Source organism: Orcinus orca, chromosome 7 (genome assembly GCF_937001465.1).
Source record: "Orcinus orca chromosome 7, mOrcOrc1.1, whole genome shotgun sequence".
Classification (NCBI taxonomy): Eukaryota; Metazoa; Chordata; class Mammalia; order Artiodactyla; family Delphinidae; genus Orcinus; species Orcinus orca.
Window position 1 is genome coordinate 35056089 of NC_064565.1, and position 18478 is coordinate 35074566.

General features: G+C 38.1%; 1 protein-coding gene across 3 annotated transcripts in view; it reads right to left on the reverse strand.

Annotated features, from left to right (window-relative positions):
- The window catches only part of ZEB2 (zinc finger E-box binding homeobox 2), a 131965-nt gene that overhangs the window by 5742 nt on the left and 107745 nt on the right, over positions 1–18478 (reverse strand). For all 3 annotated transcript variants that reach the window (XM_033416035.2, XM_049712200.1, XM_004285438.4), the window contains 5 exons: positions 14162–14350; positions 13254–13468; positions 10541–10649; positions 7641–9613; positions 6079–6259 (listed from right to left, as the gene is read on the reverse strand). In XM_033416035.2, the coding sequence (XP_033271926.1) occupies positions 6079–6259; positions 7641–9613; positions 10541–10649; positions 13254–13468; positions 14162–14350 (2667 nt within the window). The remainder of the gene's footprint in view (positions 1–6078; positions 6260–7640; positions 9614–10540; positions 10650–13253; positions 13469–14161; positions 14351–18478) is intronic.

Sequence of the window (18478 nt, forward strand, 5' to 3'; positions counted from 1 at the left end):
CTCTAATGCTTGCTTCTGGGTGCAATACAGCTAATAAGCAAGAAGAAACTCCAAAGCTACTAAAGGAAAAAATCTCAGAAATGAAGCTTTTAATTGCTAATTGCCTCATTAAAAACTCTGAAAAATGTCCTACCGAACAAGAAATTTCTCGTGCCGTTAGTTAGCACGTGGTTTTCAGGTACTTCTTTTCTGTACATTTTGAAAAGCAGGACTTGCATGAAAGTGATCAAGAAGGCATCACCGCTGGCATTGCCAGTTGTAGATCCTCTGCTTGTTACCTCACAAATGGGTGCTTTGGAAATAGGCTTTACGGCTCCAACAGGAGCAAATTGCCAGGTCAGGCAGAAGCAGGAATAGAGGAAAGATGATGTTAAGAATGTCTTATCAGCCAAATGCTTCTAAGAATACAAATTAGAGACGAAATCATTTGAAAACACAAAGTAGAAAGATGGATGTCATGGAGGCTGAACTAACCCCAAATAGTGTTTTCCCTCTAAAGTTTTCCATGAGATGTCAGCCACTTGTTGAGTGTTAAAATACTCTTCAGCTAGAGAATGCTGTATTTCCTCTGGCATTCCAGGCAGTTTCTAACCAGTGTTTGGAACTTGAAACTGGTGCCAAGCCTAAACACATCTGGTTGATTCCAGGCCACAAATAGCACTGGAATGCCTTCAACACCTTCCATAGCTGCCATACTTAAAAGTTTATTTCCAAAATAGAACTACAAAAAAAAAAAATTGATCAGACTGATGATCCAGAATTAAAGTCAGAAATGTGTCATGGGCAGCAGTGTGTCTCATCATAACATACATGAAGCTATGTGCTTATCTTTCCTAATACAAACCTGAATTTCAGCCAATTGAAAACCAGCATTAGTAGATTCAACATCATTTTCATTTGCTAAGTGACATTAAGATTAGGAAACCATTCTACACGCCTCAGGTATTCAGTTATATGGGGATACACAATCTCAATTAGTAATCAAATATCTTTAATAATGCTATTGAATGCCTCTGGGGCAGGCTACTATTCAGAAAATGCTATAGGCTGCTATATGTTATTTCATCAGTGATCTTTATCTTACTGTAACGTCCACTATAAATCAAGTGATAAGACACGGTAAAGCACAACGTTAGAGTAGGAAGAAGTTATTTACCTGTAAGAGGAAAAATCAGAAAGGTAGCTGTGGGCGGCTACTCATTGTTATTGGGAATAAAGAAGATTCAAGTAATCTGCTTCAAGGCAGCTTATAGTCTGAAGAAAAAAAGTGTAATTCAAACCACACAAGAACCACTCCTTAACTTTTGGAAAAGTTGTTTTCAATGAGGTAAACTAGATAACAGAGAAGAAAATTTCAATAAAGTGCCAAGAGTTTGGAAAGATAGTGTGCTTTTCCATTTCACAAGACCACCGGGTGGGAAGGTAATTTAAAAGGAAGCAGAAGTGCATTTGGGAAAAAGACAGAGGTTTTGCCTTCCAGAAAAATCTCAAGTCGCTGTATATGAATTTGCTCTCTCTTGTGTGTACTTGGACCTTTAAAAGAATGCTATCAGGAGGTAGGATAAGATGTTTCTGACAGCGGCAGTTCACTCACAGAGGCAGGGTGGTGCAGTGCTAGATAAGGAAGATGGGTTCTAGAGTCTGATTGCCTGGGTTCAAACCCATCTTTTATGACCAGCTGTGCAGTCTCAGGCATGTTAACCTCCCCAGGGATCAGGGTCTTTGTCAGTAAAACGGAAATTATTTGGGGCCCTAACTTGTAGACTGGGCATAAGGAGGAAAGGAGGCAATGTAGGTAAAGTGTTTAGCACAAGGATTGCACATAGTAAGCACTCGATGAATGTTTCATATTTTTATTTGTATTTATGAATACATGTTCAATAATTTCCCAAGTCGTAAGCAAGATGCATGTATCAGGAGCAGAGTACATGGATGAAATGAATCTGAGTGGAGAGAAGAGAAATTGCAGATAAAAACTTTCCTGGTTCTTTAGTTGCTACAGCACACGTGGGCAGAACTGTCCTACCACCTCCCTAAATGTCTCAGCAGCTCAAGAGCACAAAAATGTCTATCAGTTAGGTAACTACATGGATCAGCGTGTGAACAGCTTTGAATGAACTTCACAGCTGATGTGGCTTTCTCTTTTCCAAAGGAACAAAACACAGAGCAGCATCCCGAGAGAGAAGGAGCATTCTCAAGGACAAGTTCAAGGCCTGTTAGAAATGCCTGGGGGATGCCCACTGACCTGCAGTCTAAGATACAGATATTTGATGGCTACCGGCAAGTGATTTTCAGGGAATTCCTTTGATAATAAATAATATGCTTATATTGAAATACATTAATTCTACACTATGAACTGACAACCTAAAAGAATAAAATGTTCAGCTATTAAGCCATACAAAGGACAGAACTGGGAAGCAGGAGTGTTGACCTATGCCTTGCACTAAATATTCTACTCATCTCCAGAAATTTCACTGGTAAGCATTTAATAAATTCAATTTAAATAGGAACTTACTTCGTCATTTATCTCTTTTTAACTTGTTTGATCGGTTTACCTGATTCAAATCAAGATGTCCTGGAATTAAATTTCCACATGAACAAGATTCAGAAAAAAACATCCAAACTGATACTGAGTGAGTCAAAACTTTTTCAGGGTAAGATTTTTTCTCTAATATCAAGATTCATGATTCACCTGACAGCTAGAATGATAACTGAAGTTAATAAATGAAAGGTTTGCGGTATGAAAAATATTACCATGTAACTGAGAAACAAAATTGGCTGGTAATTTATTTGAAACTCTGACTTCACTCAAAAGTAGAAACATTTTTATTACTTTTCTCAATAAAGTGGGTTTAAGAGCACCTACTGCAATGTCTCAATAGAGAAAGTACTCAATAAATGTCAGATTTAAATTTTAGTGGAATATAAGTGAGTGCTTTACAGTGCCTAACAGGAGTTTCAGATTGTTCATTTCACAGTCCTTGTTTGTGACAATTAATCCTATTGAAATCAACATTTATGTAGTGTTTCCTTCCTCTGTCCCAGTCCCGATTCCCAGGAAAAGCAAGCAATCAATGAGCTATTGGTAAGGAGAATTAAGCATTATATCTTTGGTGTCTGCCTAGGAAATAAATTAAACAGACCGAGGTAAAAGAGCACAGGATCTCGAGAATAAGTAGCTCATAATTTCCTGCATAATTTAAACTATTCTATATGTTAAATTGTAGACAGATATAACAAACACACTTTATCAATGACACATTCGTAATCAACACATAATCAAATGACCATTCAACTTCATTTCCCAACCTTAGAATCAATCAACCCAAAGATTGTTCTCACTTATAATTTTCATATTAACACATTCTCAAAGTATTACTAGTGCTTAATATAAACAAATAAAAGGCTTGTGGGGCCCAATTAGGGAAGGAAAATGAACTAAATTTCCACATATATCGTACTGATAGAAAATTCATGAAGAACTTCACTTTGATGGAACCTAATAACTGACAGTAGTAATGTCATGAGATATTTGGTCAGGAGACCAAAAAGTTAACACACTGGAAACTTGACAAGCTGGGAAGCCAACAGGAGGATAATTAATCACATGTTTAGAGAAACCATTGGATGGTTAGCATCTTGTTGCTAGGCAACGTTTCTAGGCAGCTGATCTCACATCTTAAAGGACCAGAATATTTTATCTTTTTTTAGTATAGTATATTTTTCAAATTGATTATGCATATTTGCATTTGTCAACTTTGGGGTCTCTTAACTATCTATACACCTTGAAGTTTATGGACTAATTTATAAGAAATAAAGATACTGACTGGATGTCAATATGTATGACAGCCCTCACTAAAATAAAAGTTTTACACTCACCATGTAGTAAACGGTAGAGTTTGCATATGGTCATATAATAAAAACCAATCAGAGAGGGAAAGATGCCTTCAATGATGTGCCTATTGTAGTTGAATAATGAATACAAAATATATTTGAGATTGATTAAGATATTAAAGTAAATTTAGGTATGAAAATATCTTTAATCTATAATACAAAAATAGGACTTGGTACTAAAGAAAACATCTATTGATATCTATCATAAAAGTCAAATGTCAGGGACTTCCCTGGTGGTGCAGTAGTTAAGAATCCACCTGCCAACTCAGGAGACGCGGGTTCGAGCCCTGGTCCGGGAGGATCCCACATGCCACGGAGCAACTAAGCGCGTGCGCCACAACTACTGAGCCTGCGCTTTGGAGCCCGCGAGCCACAACTACTGAAGCCTGCGTGCCTAGAGCCCGTGCTCCGCGACAGGAGAAGCCACCGCAATGAGAAGCCCGCGCACCGCAACGAAGAGCAGCCCCAGCTCGCCGCAACCAGAGAAAGCCTGCGCGCAGCAACAAAGACCCAACGCAGCCAAAAATAAAAACAAATTTAAAAAAAAGACAAATGTAAGAAAATTGTGATGTTTCAAACATTGAATTTTACAAGTGTAAAAACTACTGGGATTTGCTATTCAAATTAGGTTGCTTTAAAAGTATCATTAGTTGAACTTTTGAAATCATAGCAATTAGTATCAGACAACTGAAGAAAAAGAAAACTGGGTTGGTTGGAATAAGAGCGCTGTTATTAATCAACCTTGTTCTTTTTACAAATACCCTCAACACTTAACGTTGTAGGACTCACCCAACTTTCCCTGACCCTCAGGTGATTGTGGTCACTTGTACTGCCTCCCTCACATGCCCAGTGAGGAATAAGGGAGAGTGATCAGTACAAAGGCTTCCCAAGGATGGTTTTCAGTCACTAAAAAGGGTGCTACGTATTTAGACAAACTGTGACAGGAGGTATTCACATTCCCTTTTCTTCTTTTTTCTTGTTCTTTTTTGCCTCTTCATTACTTTTTCCCAAAGAGCATTAATGTTAGGTTAATTTTTTCCTCTATATTAAAAACATTTTTTCAAGGCTCATTTTATTTTATTTTTTGGCTGTGCTGCGAGGTATGTGGAATCCTAGTGCCCTGACCGGGGATCGAACCCGCGCCCCCTGCATTGGAAGGGCGGAGTCTTAATCACTGGACCGCCAGGGAAGTCCCTATATTAAAATGTTTGATACTAGACATCTTGGTTAAAATGAGAATTTTCCTATAATTTCCGCCCATCAGTATTTTGGTTGCGATCCTACATTCTTTCTTTTCCCACTTAGGGCCAGTACAGCATGCCAAATTTCTACTGGAGAAAAGCTGGAGATGAGTTAAGAACAGGGATGAAGCCGAGTTACTCTGTGGTTAAGGGTGGAAGGAGGGGGAGGGAGGGAACACAGGCGTAGCTCCAGCACGCAGTTGCAGATCAGATCTTGGATTGTGGGAACTAATATTGCTTCACCTTATGGCACTTCAGCTTTCTTTTGAAAAATTAACTCATTACTTCTCTCCTTATGGGGAAGAGTCAGGCTGCTATCTTGTCAACGCTTCCTAATGAGGAATGCATGAATTGGAAAGAAACTATTTAAATTTAGAAAGTTGTATTTTAGTCTTCCAAATATTAGTAATTTCAGTAGCTCATTTGGCCTATTATCCACTTTATGTCTTTTCTTTCACAGTCCTAACGCTTTCAGTTTATTCAAAACATGGCCAACTTATGAAAATCAAACAGAATCACCCCCAAATCGTGGCTTCCTTGATGTTTCGATGATGAAACGAATACAGCATTGACTGAATTTTTTATTGTTAAATTTTTCCATACACAGGTTCATCACAGCTTAAGAATTTGAAGATATTTTCAATAGCTGGCTTGTGTCATGTCATTTCACTGCCCTGGTCATTTAAATATATCTTTGACATGATTTGTGAATTTGGTGTAAGACTAACTCAAAAAATATAAGACAAGCACACTGATAAACACATGAATGATCCAATAAACAGGCAACGAAAAAGTCCCACTGAGCTAGGCAAAAGTATTATTTCTTCCTTGTTGAAGGTATCAGCATATGCTACATCTTATGTTGCACAAGTGTACTCATTAAATATTATGAAATGTACAGCAGGCCGGGAAGCTCTAACTAGCTAGTCAAAGTCACTCATACCTGTGTGTTCATATTTATGTCGCAGAAGGGAACTGCTTTTCTGGAATGTCTTGTCACATAAGTCACATGCATACATGCCACTCTCTGTCTTCTTGATCTTCTTTCGAGACAGACAGGAGTCGGAGTCTGTCATGTCATCTAGGCCTGACATGTAGTCTTGTGCTCCATCAAGCAATTCTCCCTGTGATATAATCACATAGTTCAACACAGTTGCTTCTCTTTGTGTTTGTACCAAACAACTTCGCATCGGCTGACATTTGGAGAACCTCAGAGGTGCTCGCGACGGATCGATCTAGTTTTTAAAAACTATTACTTTCCACAAACAATATATGAGGTTTCACATTTCAACAAAAATATAAACCTTCTCTGCCCTAGGTGGTAGAGCTTGCTGTTTTTCAGGGATAGAAAATGGTCAACTCTGAAGGTGAGAAAAACATAAACTCCCCCAAATTCCTGAATTCTCTTCCTATCAGGAAATACCTGTGAGTGAGAATTAAACATCAGAATTTGTGTATTTTCCAGCGTGCTTAACTTTAGGAATGATCCATAGCTGCGGAAACCCCATTTTAATTGAATTTTATATTTAGGTACAAAATGTTATTATTATGCAATCTATTTAAATGTATGTCTACCAACTAAAGGCCTCAAGCTATATTTTTATATTTAATTTTCTAATTTGAAATAGGGAATATTAATAACACTTTTTTATCAATGTTCTATCTATGTTAAAACAGCCTTCAGCGCTGAGCAATAATGAATGTGGATCAGTAAATTATTAAATTTCTTGATATTTATTTTGTCTTGATCCAAAGGCGTGCAAACTTGCATGATAACATACATTTCCATTTGCTAGCCCACAGTTCGGTTTTCTTAGACTACGTTTGCACTAATTAATACTAGAGAAGATTAAATAGGCTTAAATACATTTACAAAGAGGGCAGATGTACTGTAAATTGGAATACCGGAACAGCTGTTACAGAGGTGCCCTGCTACTTTCACTCCTATTTTGCAAACAGGGATTATACTCCATGATGTTAGAACATACCTGCTTTTGTATTTGAAAAACCATAAATTATTTACTAGCTTGAAACCTACAAAGGAAATCGCGTGGAATGTACAAAATATTTTTAAAATGCTCTTCCAAATAAACTATAAAATGAAGCGAACATCAAATTTATACATGCATTATTGCAAGTTGTGAGTGTCTCTAGAAGTATGTGACTGTCATAAATGTTACCTTTTAGCATCTATGTAAATGCTACCAAATATTCATATCAATGTATAATTCTGAAAGCAGATGGATCAATCCAAATAAATCTCAAAAATAAATATTAAGTTCTTTATCTTTCTTAAGGCAAACGTGCTTACGTAGCACAGTGTTCCACTGTTTCTCCGTTTATTTGTGTAGCTCACTCAGTTTTAGATTCAAGTTCAAACCCACTCTTCTATTTCTGCTGAGAATACAGCACTAGATTTTTTTCACTAAGATGTTTTTCCTATATACACATAAACGATATAATTTTCACCTCCTCTCTTTGAAGCAAAAAGATATGTCTCATTACCTGGAATCCTGGTTTTCGCTGGTACTTTCTCCTTTGCTGCATATCAGCAAAAGTAGCTGCTCCAGTTGGGTAAGTATAGGCCATATGTGGTAGAAAGCTCATCTGATCCAGTCCTGGGTATGGTCGTAGCCCAGGGATACTAGTCTGGACTGGTGGCATGAAAGTGGCAGGAGGAAATGCACTTTGTGGAGGAAGAGCTGTGTATAGAGGTTTGGCACTAAATGGGTTCATGCCGAACACTGGGTTAGCGCTTTTGTTGTCCAGATTATTTGAATTTGAAAACTCCTTCTTGATAAACGTCAAGTTCAGAGGCTCATCTGAGTTTTCAGATGACGAAGAAACACTGTTATGGTCTAAATTTATGCTGCCAACTTTTGTTTTGTTCTTTGTGGCTATAATACTTTTGGGTTCTTTCATCTGTTTTGGTAATGACAAGTCCAAAGGCTCAGCCTGGAGCTCCTCAGAAGAGAAGCTGTTTGGAGTGTAAGAACTACTGTGGGAGTTTTTAGAAGATGTGGAGGAAAGATTTAAGGGAGAAGGAGTATTACTCCTGGAGTGGTCCAATTTTTCAACTGGTTTAATGTTGGTGAAATGGGAAGGTTTTGTTAGCCTGAGAGGAGGATCGCAATTCGTAACACTGTTGTGGAGTTCTGCTATAGATGGCGACGTGATGGAGTCCATAGGTTTTACGGGAGACCTGGGTAATAAAGAGTCTTTTGTGGGAGGATTACTGTTGGGGGCTAACGGCTTGGAGTTCCTTTCCAGTGATGGTGACCTGGAATTTGAGTACTGGTAGACTTTTCGTTGCTCAAACCATTCCTTCACAAATTCCTGAGGAAGGCCCACAGCAATAGAAATTTTCAGCAGTTCATCAGAGTTGGGCTCCATGTTCATAGCATAATATGCTTTAAGTACAGACATGTGGTCCTTGTACGGGTTAATGGGGCTTGTCATTCCTTTCTCAGAAAGTACAGATGACAAGAGGAGGGCTTTATTATCAACAAAAACTCCGGCTTTGTTGGGGACTATGTTTTCATGGGGTTGTAGGACTGCCTTGATCTCTTCATTCATCTTACAAAGGTAACGTTCATGCTGATGCAAAGGAATGGGGCCAGGAAAACTTTCTTTACAGAACTGGCAGGAGAATGGAGTGGATATGTTGTGGTTCTCAATCATTTTGTCATCAGTGACCAAATCTATTAAAGTACGTAGCTTCTCTTTCTTTATGTTACTGATCTGTCTCCTTGAGTCAGTAGTCAAGCTCTGGAGGCAAGCTTTGGCTTCATTGACTTTTTCTAACGTGTAGTCGATAATACTTTTAGTGGCACCATTATGACTCACTACTGGAAGACCTACGGGTGGAATATTAGGAGAAGTAACTCCTTGTTCCTCAGGTTGAGAGCATGGATCCTTCATGTGATAACCTTTCAACTTGGAAATTTCTTCAGCCTTGCAGTCCATTTTTTGCCTGGAAACTGTGTTGTCCACAATCTGTAGAACCTTTTGTACCTCGCTTAAATTACTATTCATTGTGTGAAATCCAAGTAAAGGGGCTTCCATCCCTACACCTAAGTGCTGCATCGGGCTCTGAGCAGACGGATGAACTCCTAAAGGGCTGGTGGCTCCAAGGGCACCATTCATAAAGGGACTAGTGCCACTAAACCCGTGTGTGGCCATAAGAACTTTATTATAGTCATTGAAGTCTAGTGGTTCTGTTTTAATTTTAAGTAAGCCTGTTGGTTCAGACATACTAAGTGGTTTTCCATTCTCCAATTTGTTTCTTAACTGGGTAATGGCTGAATTAGTAGGAGAAGAAGAAACAGAATTAGGGGAAGAACCCGTCTTGATATTGTTTCTCATCCGGCCATTTACAGAGATTAAGCCAATACATTTCTTGCTGCTGATGTGTGAACTGTAGGAACCAGAGTGGGAGAAACGTTTCTTGCAGTTGGGGCACTCGTACGGTTTTTCACCTAAAATGACAATTAAAATTGACGTTACATTTTTTTGATTGGGTAACGACTGCAGTTGTCTACCAAGGCAAGAATCTGCGCAACCAAAGGAAAGGAACACAATGGGGCACCTCTACGTTCTTGGTGGTTAGATTAGAATTATGTGGCTATCACTGTTTCAGGGCTTTATCTACCCTGGAAGGACATAATTCAAGATGTTAGCAGTGGAAGGTGAGGGCTATCTGTGCCTTTTTCAGCCAAGATCCCAAATCTGGTCTTGCCATCGGCGGCCTCCTATTTAAACAGAGTGTCAGATTAATGTGTGGTCAATAGCACGATAAAGATGTCACAGTATTCAAAGGGAAGTGTAGCCATGGCTTTAATCAACTCTGTGAAGATTCCATTGACTCTACCAATCCAACTAGTCCTTTGAATAGCATCCAATTTGGTAATAAAATGCTTGGCAGAGCTATCAAAATAGTTATAAAGAAGAAATCTCAGTGGTAGGTGGTTGTTCTGTAACATACAGCTCTCAGGAATCAAGGAACACTTATCATACAAAAGCTCTTTTCCAAAATTCTCCCACATTCTTCTTTCAAGGTTGGGTATCAAAAATGAATATCCTTCAGAATTTGCCAGCTGAGTTTCTTCAGGTCAAAACATTTAATCTGTAGAAGAGTTTTTAAAAGGACAAAAAGGAGCCTCTAGATTTCACAATAAATCAAAGCATTGGCAATTTTCAAGAAGCATAAGCACTCCTCTTCTTATTAGTAGTGCTACTGGTGGTACCATAAGTCTCACGATGACAAAGCAGGTGCACATAGCTTGTGACATAAATGGGTAGATCCAAAAAACTACATACGGGATTGTGTCAATTTTACACAATCTTTAAAAATGCCCCTAATGAAACAAAATGCAAATGTGAGCACCAGCCCCTCTGTTACTCACCACTGTGAATTCGCAGGTGTTCTTTCAGATGGTGTTTATATTTGAAGGCCTTGCCGCACTCTGTGCATTTGAACTTGCGATTACCTGCTCCTTGGGTCAGCATTTGGTGCTATAAAAGGAGGAAGACTGACATCAGTTTTGTGCAGGAGGAACAAAGGAAATTTGTTACAAATATTTTTAAAAGGCCTCTATTTTCAGACAGGCCAAAAGGTTTGAGTGCATGTTTATTTATTTGCCCAGCCTTTCAGAGTTGCAATAAAAGTGATAATGTTGGCAATAAAATTGGAACAAATAAAAAAAAGTGCTTTCACATGCGCATCCAACACTTGCTTTAGGATTATCTCTGTAGTCTCTTTTCCAGAATGTTTCTTTGAGCCGTTACAGATGAGAAAGCATCATTGCAAAGATGTTTGTGGTTCTCTGTGTTTACTGCAAATTCTAAAATCTGAAGATTCCCTATTGGAATGCAACTGTTTTGTCAAGGAAAAAAATTAATATGATCCTCAAAATCCTAAATAGTCTCCCCAAAAAACTCCCCACACAAATAACTCATTTTATCATATTTTCTGTATTGAGGTAAAAGTATATCTTATAATGAAGCAATACCAGTTTTAAAGAAGGAAAAAAAGCCCCACACACATAAATTAAAAAATCCTTGACTATAACTATTTCATTACATGATAAGCATGTTTAAATACCCCATTCACTGTGCTAGTAGCAAATAGAAACTCTGTTTTTCCTGAGATGTTGCATGTAAGATCTGACTCATTATCAAATGTAACAGACAACATCTTAGGTTAGAGCTGCTTGAGCAGTTTTATCACAGGCCAGTAGGAAAGACTTCACCGACTTGTCATTTTCCTTTTTAGTAGTGTGCTAGGGAGTAGGGATGAAAAAGACAAAAAGTTTGCTGAAAAGACAAGTTAAAAGCAGCAAAGATATAATCAAACACAGCTGACCTTTTTGAACAAGGGAACAAAAGCACTGTGACTTAGAATTCTGAAAAAAAAAAAAGAAAAGAAAGAAATACAGTCATCCACTCTGGATGCTCAAGGTAGGAGGCCAGCCTTTTTCAAGCAGCAATGACACAAAAGCCTTTTGCAAAACGACAGCACAGAAACGGTATGACAACTGCTAGGGTGTGCTGAATCTTCCCACATTCCTAGTGAGACAGATGGTGTTACATGGGACACAGGGAGGTTTGTTCAAACAGCAGCAACCTTCAAAGATCAAGCAGAGCCCAGCCCGCCGAGCGCCATTGAGGGACCAGCGCTCATATGTTGCTGAGTTGCATAAACAAACAGCAACAGCTGCTTTGTCTCCCCCCACAGTCCTCAGAGGACTACTATAAACTTTAGTTGTGCCACTGTTAATATGATACAATCATTTTAATTTACTAATTGTAAATGCCATGAGCAAATGAGGGGACTTTTCAACACCAAAGCTACCATTCATAATGCGCCAACACAATCACACTTCTGCATGTGAAATTTAAAGCAGTTATGCTAGATAAATATCTAGGCTTGGTTTTTTTTCCTAGAGTTTTTGTGCATATAAGCAAGGGGAGAGAAACTGTTACATAAGTGTAACTATGCAAGCATAGTTTTTATAACTGAACTTGGAAAAACATTCAGGTGACAAGTTCAATCAGATATAAATGAAATGATTTACACGAGCTGTTTTCTTAAAATAGTAAAATTCCATAATATAGTATCATCGCCATTGTTGGATCGTGTTTGCTTATTCTCATTTTCCTTATTCAAAGAAAATAAAGCCCATAAGAAAGAAACATAAGAGTTTTAGACAATATCCTGTTCGATAATTTTAAAAACAGATATGGTGTCAAGGTTTACGGGTGATTCCAGATCTGTTGGGCCAGTTATTGGGACTTAAGGCACACCATTTCTGTTACCATATGAGCACCTCATAATAGCAATGTGCAGTCAATTCTCCCAGGAGGACAGAAAGAGCAGTTTTGCTAAAACATTTAAGGGACACTATGAATCAATCCTATTCAATCATTTTAAGGATTTAAGATGCTATGCTGTTTAAGACAGAGTTTTTATTTTTAACACAAGTAAGCCGAAAGAGGCAGAGCAATTTTAACATTTAGTAACAAATATGCATATCAGAAAGGGATCATTTTTATTGCATATCCAACATTTTAGTATTAATCCAGTTTATTTTATATAGATATGCACGTATATTAGAGGCTTTTTTATTTTCTTTAAAACATTTAATGAAATTTCATAAACTAGGAGCAGCTTGTAAAAATAGTCTAAGTAATTGAAGATGTTATGTGACAAATGAAAAAATGCACACTTCTTTTACTATGACTTAGATCTCATACGAAAAAGAAAATCTAAGTAAAACTAGGTGAAAAATGGAATTAAAATTGCTGAGATGTTTAATAATGTATAATTAAAAAGCTACAATTTCATTCACTTTTTGTGGAACATAAAAATGAAACTAAAGTGCAAATAAAATTTCTAAATTAGAAATTAACACACTCATTCGATCGTGAACATAAGACTATTAAATCATATTAGAAGAGACCATCAAAAAATCATTTAGACCTCAATTAAAGCTATTACCATTAAAAGATCTGCATCTTCAAAATGCCATGAAAAATTAATAATGATTGCCAATCAAAGCAATATCGTTTCTCTAAGGGGTTATTATAGAAAGAAATCACTTAAAACCAACCCCCCACCTGATCTGTCCCTGGCTTGTGCGTCACCATATGCCGCTCGAGCTGGGTGCGGTAGGCAAACGTGTAGCTACACAGAGGGCAGGAAAAGTTCTCTTCATTCTTCTCGTGGCGGTACTTGATGTGCTCCTTCAGTGATGTCAAGCGCTTGTAGCCCCGGTCGCAGTAGGGGCAGGTCAGCAGTTGGGCAAAAGCATCTGGAGTTCCAGGTGGCAGGTCTGTAGCCGAGAGACGAGAGGGAGAGAAGCAGGCCAAAAGGTCAGTAAATCAATGGCAGCTAATGGGCTGACTGCCCGGGATGGTATGACAGGAATCACTGCAATCTGCTCCACAAGAGTGCCACAGGCGCACGCGGCCTCCACGCACACCAGTCCCCTTGCACACCCAGGGCAGACTTGTCGAAATCAGCTCACACTGTGCTGGAAAATTAATTAATTACTGGAGCATTTGGGGGGAAATTTAAACAGCTGATAAATGAGGAGATTCTCTTTAGGTGACTGACAGTTCGTAGTAAACCTTTAGTCACATATGACTCAGGGAGTCATGGGGTGAAGGAGCTTTTCAGGTGTCGGTAAAGAAGAACAAAGGTTAGGGTCAGTATCTCTAAACTTTTTTGTTTTCCTCAAAAGTGAAATATTTTGGAAAGATAGGAATCAATGTAGATATTTTTATCTCTTAGAAATAGGCTCTAATTGTTCTGGTTCTTTATTGGATGTACAGATGACACAAATTTGCTGACAAAAAAAATTTCACAATACCCTAAAATTACAGTTCTAATCTTTGCTCATGAAATTCCATGCCTCTGCAGCTGTTCTTCAAATTTTAAGGTAAACACCCAGGCATGTAGTGCATTTGTAATTGTAACAGCTGCAGAGGTCAGCGTCGTGGCTAAAAATGAATTACAGCCTCACCATTTTCTTCCTGCCCATTGGCCTCTGGCGTGCCAAGGCGAGACAGCTCCTCAGGGGCTTCTGGGTAAATGATGGCTGTGTCACTGCGCTGAAGGTACTCTTCGATGCTGACTGCATGGCCATCGCGTTCCTCCAGTTTTCTTTTGGCAAAGTATTCCTCAAAGTCTGATGTGCAATTTGCATTCTTAACTGAAATGGTAAAAAGAAGAAGAAATGTCTTTTCAGGGCCTTCTTCCTAGGAGCCTCGGTCTGCCTACATCATTGTTAGCAAGACACATAGACTTGCAAAAAGATTACAAATACCTAGTTTATTTGTAGGAAGTGTTGCAGATGACCAGTTATTGATTGAATGCTCATTCTCATAATATATGCAAAAAGAGAGGACACTTTGCTTTAAGTTAAATAAGTATATTTTATTTTCCTCTTCTTGGAATACTAGTCTGCGTGCTTCACAAAGAATCAAAGAAATTTTTTAATGTTTTTCAGGGAAAATTAAAAAAAAACCAGAACTATATTCTCAGATCCATAAACATGAGAGATAATATGAACTCAAAGCTACTTTAGTAGTCTATATAAAACTTCCTTTTCTTTTAAGAAAGGTATAATTAATTTTTTATAGTCCACTACACTTAATGTTCCTAACCACGTATACATCCTGTTGATAAAAATAAGCTTTTAACCCTCCAGTCTCTGAACATCACAGACCACCAGGACTACCCAGTCCGAGAGAGATGAGAAAGGACGGATATTCCTAGAGAGATAATAATGGGACTTTGTTAAAAAATCACGGAATGTGGGAGTTTATCCTTCCTTAAAATTTCAATGTTTAGCTCAGTATTTTAAACCGGCTGAAAATAAAATAAAGCTCACACTGATAGAAATAAAAAAGTAACAGACGGAGTTAAGAAACTGGCTATGCTGCAGTGTGATTTCGATATGATTTTTAACTTTTGTAATTATGACTCTATTCCCATGACATGAATGATAGTTGTAAATCAACTTTAGCAACTCTTGTCCCAAGACTGTATATTAGAAACCACTAGCTATGTTTCTGAAATAAGTTGTGGCTTTAAACATCCTAAGTAGAAACTTATGCATAAGACAGTGTTGGGAAAGTGGCTGCCACATTATTGTCTACCAGAAGTAAGTGAAGAAAAGTCTTTTGCTAGTACAATTAATGGTGGGGCCCTACTTTCATAGTTTTTGAGAACAGTTAACCTTGATTCCACTATATTCTTCATCTCACCTTCTCTGTCATAAAAGATATTATAATACTTGCCATCCTAATTCTCCCTGGCAATCGGTGGCAGGGTGTTGTTCAAGCAAGCCAGTCAATTTTTATTTTTGGCTTTCACTGTTATGAACTGTTATGAGAAGAACAGAAAGTGGAACCTACCGTTAATCAACAAGTATCTACTGAATGCCTGGTGTGAGATAGGCATCACGCCTTGTTTTGATAAGCAAAAAACAGATCCAGCCTCATTCTTTAGGAAGCCATGAGAATGATCAATACAACTGATATTGTCTCAAAAAGTAGATATAATATTACAAACTCAAATAAGTGTTATGAAAGAAAGCTGTACGGTTGTATTACAGAAATAACAGGGGTACCTGACGGGGACCTGATGGAGTGTGGAAGATCAGGAAAGCCTTAACTGAGAAGCACAAATTTAACAAATTATAGAAGCTGGGGTACAGCAGTGGTGACTAGAAAGAAAATGGAGCATTTTGGGATCTGAAAGGACTGCTAGAGTGTGGAGAGAAAGGGAAGCAGCGTGACACAAGGGTGAAGGGGAAGGTAGGGACTAGACCCTGCAGCGTGTGCTAGCCCTGTTAAGGATTTGAGTTTTCTTCTAAGAGAAACAGGAAGCCATTGAAGGGTATTAGGCAGAGAGGATGGTTGGATGAAACTATAGATTACCTGAATTTTAATATGACAACTCTGGCTACAGTATGATAGGGAATGCAGGAAGAGAAAAGTAGATTCTGGGAAACCAGTTAGGAGTGTCTTGCCATTGATTAGGCAAATGATAAAAGTTAAAGAACTGGTGATGGAGACTATAAGAAGTGGCTGGATTTGAGAGATACTTAAAAAGTAAGATTGTTAGATTTGGAGAAAGATTGGGTGAGCCAAGGAGGGAAAGGCTAAGACCCTCCCTTAGGTTCAGGCTTTTTGAATTTGATGGATGGTAAGGGACATTCACCACACCAGGAAGCATGGGAATTCTAAGAAGATTTGAAAATATGAATGAATACACTGGATCAAATAAAATAAACCTGGGGAGCATTACACTTTGTAGACTATTAAACTAAGTGCTAACTCTCTGAATACGGTGATCTCAAGCTTTTCTCTTTTGCCACTTCAACTTCTGTTAATTTTAACAAGAGCAATGGTCTGATTCCAAGATCTGCACTTCCTTCAAATGTAGGTTTGGAATGTGGAAGAGTGGATTAAGATTTTATATCTTGAAATTTTGCTTAAGTCTTTTCTTAGAAGAATATGGACATTGATTAGGATCACTTTCTCTCTTTCGCTTAAGTCTTTTCTTAGAAGAATATGGACATTGATTAGGATCATGTTGTCATGGATGTTTTCCAAAGGATACTTATTGGTGGTGATTGTGATGGTGTCATTTAACTTGCGCCATTAAGTCACTATGGGGTATGAAGGAATTGCCAGCTTGCACAAAATATTTGTTCATCATTTTGGATCATCAAAATGACTTCAGTTCTATCAAAAGTCACCTTTTGTTTTAAGCGCAAGAAAAGATAAAGGGGACAAAACATGGGTCCAAGATGAACCTTTTTTGAACAACCTGACTGATCTGACCAGGGACTGACTTCTTTTTCAGCACTGTGGCAGTAGATAGTAAGGTAATAGCAACTTTCTAAATCCAGATCTACTTGAACATTGTCAAATGTTTAAGACACAATTTAAGTTTTTCAAGAACACTGTCCCACTTGAAGATCCTGAGTGTAATCTAGTAAACATGGATGGATGTACATTTAATATCATGCTAATTTTATCTTGATATTTCAGCAAGTATCTGAATTATCTGGCTATCTTTGCATGAATTTTCATTTGCATATGAATGTTTCCATCAGAAATGTAATCAAATGCAAATTCAATTGGATTTGCATTAATAGCCTTTCGGCTTAAAAGGGAGGAAAATTCTGATTTTTCTGGATAGGCAAACTAAACTGCATCTAGATACACTATTGGTATTTGGAGAAGCAATTCACTCGCTAGATCAGATCTGGCCATACTATATTTCTATGTCAAGTGTGATAGGGACAAAAGATATCAAATCATGTGCTCTCATTAAGGATCATCTTTGTGGCCTGAGCATCGAATATATTGCCTAGAAATTAGTAGGCACTCAAGAATCATTTATGGAATGAATGTGGAATAAATTATGTCCTTAACACTGATCTTGGTGCAGAAGTCTTCTAGTAAAAGGAAGCATAAGACAAGACACCTACAGTTGAGCTAGGAACTCAGACCTACTATTCAAGTAACTGTAGAACAATTACATGATAAACTGTGTATTCGTGATCATAAATACCTGCAAGAGTTTGATAGGGCTCAGATGAGTATTCAAAAAGGGTTTTACGAAGAAACCCAAACATTTAAATCTATTTGCTCTATCAAGATTTTTTTTCATGTGGTATAGATATGCTATTAGTTATATCTCTCAATATCTATAGTCACTTAAGTGGGCTAGAATCTAGGCTTCTATGAACTAGGTATGACCATCATGGATATAATGTGTTTTTCCCTGGTGTTGCTATGGATACTAGTAATATGTGGATTTTTCTGCCCAGTACCATGACATTCTCCTTTGCCTGGGATGGCTCCCCACTGTCCCTATTGCCAAACCTTATGGTACCCAAGGCAGCTGCCATGTTGTTGCATGATTCTGCTCCCCTAGTTACAGTGGATTAATCTGCACCTGAAGTGAAGCAATCTTAGCCCTCCATCCTCCAGGTCAAACCATTGACTGGTCCAGTGGTAGCCAATTAATCCAACTGAGTTCAGTCAATCCCTTCCCCATGATTTTAGAACATGGTTCCAAAGAGATCACCAAGGCAGATTTATTTTTTCTCAGTGACTGCAGCTATAAGATGTAGAATGAAAGAACTGATAAATCCCATGTAGAATAAGAAGATTTATGAAGAGAGAAAATGAGCAGATATATAGAGAAAAGCAGAGGCAGAATGGCAAGTCCTGACAGTACTTTTCTAGCTACACCTGTTCCTGAGGCCAAGCAGCACCTGCGTCCTTCCAGAGAGCAGAAAAATTCCCTTTTCTACTTT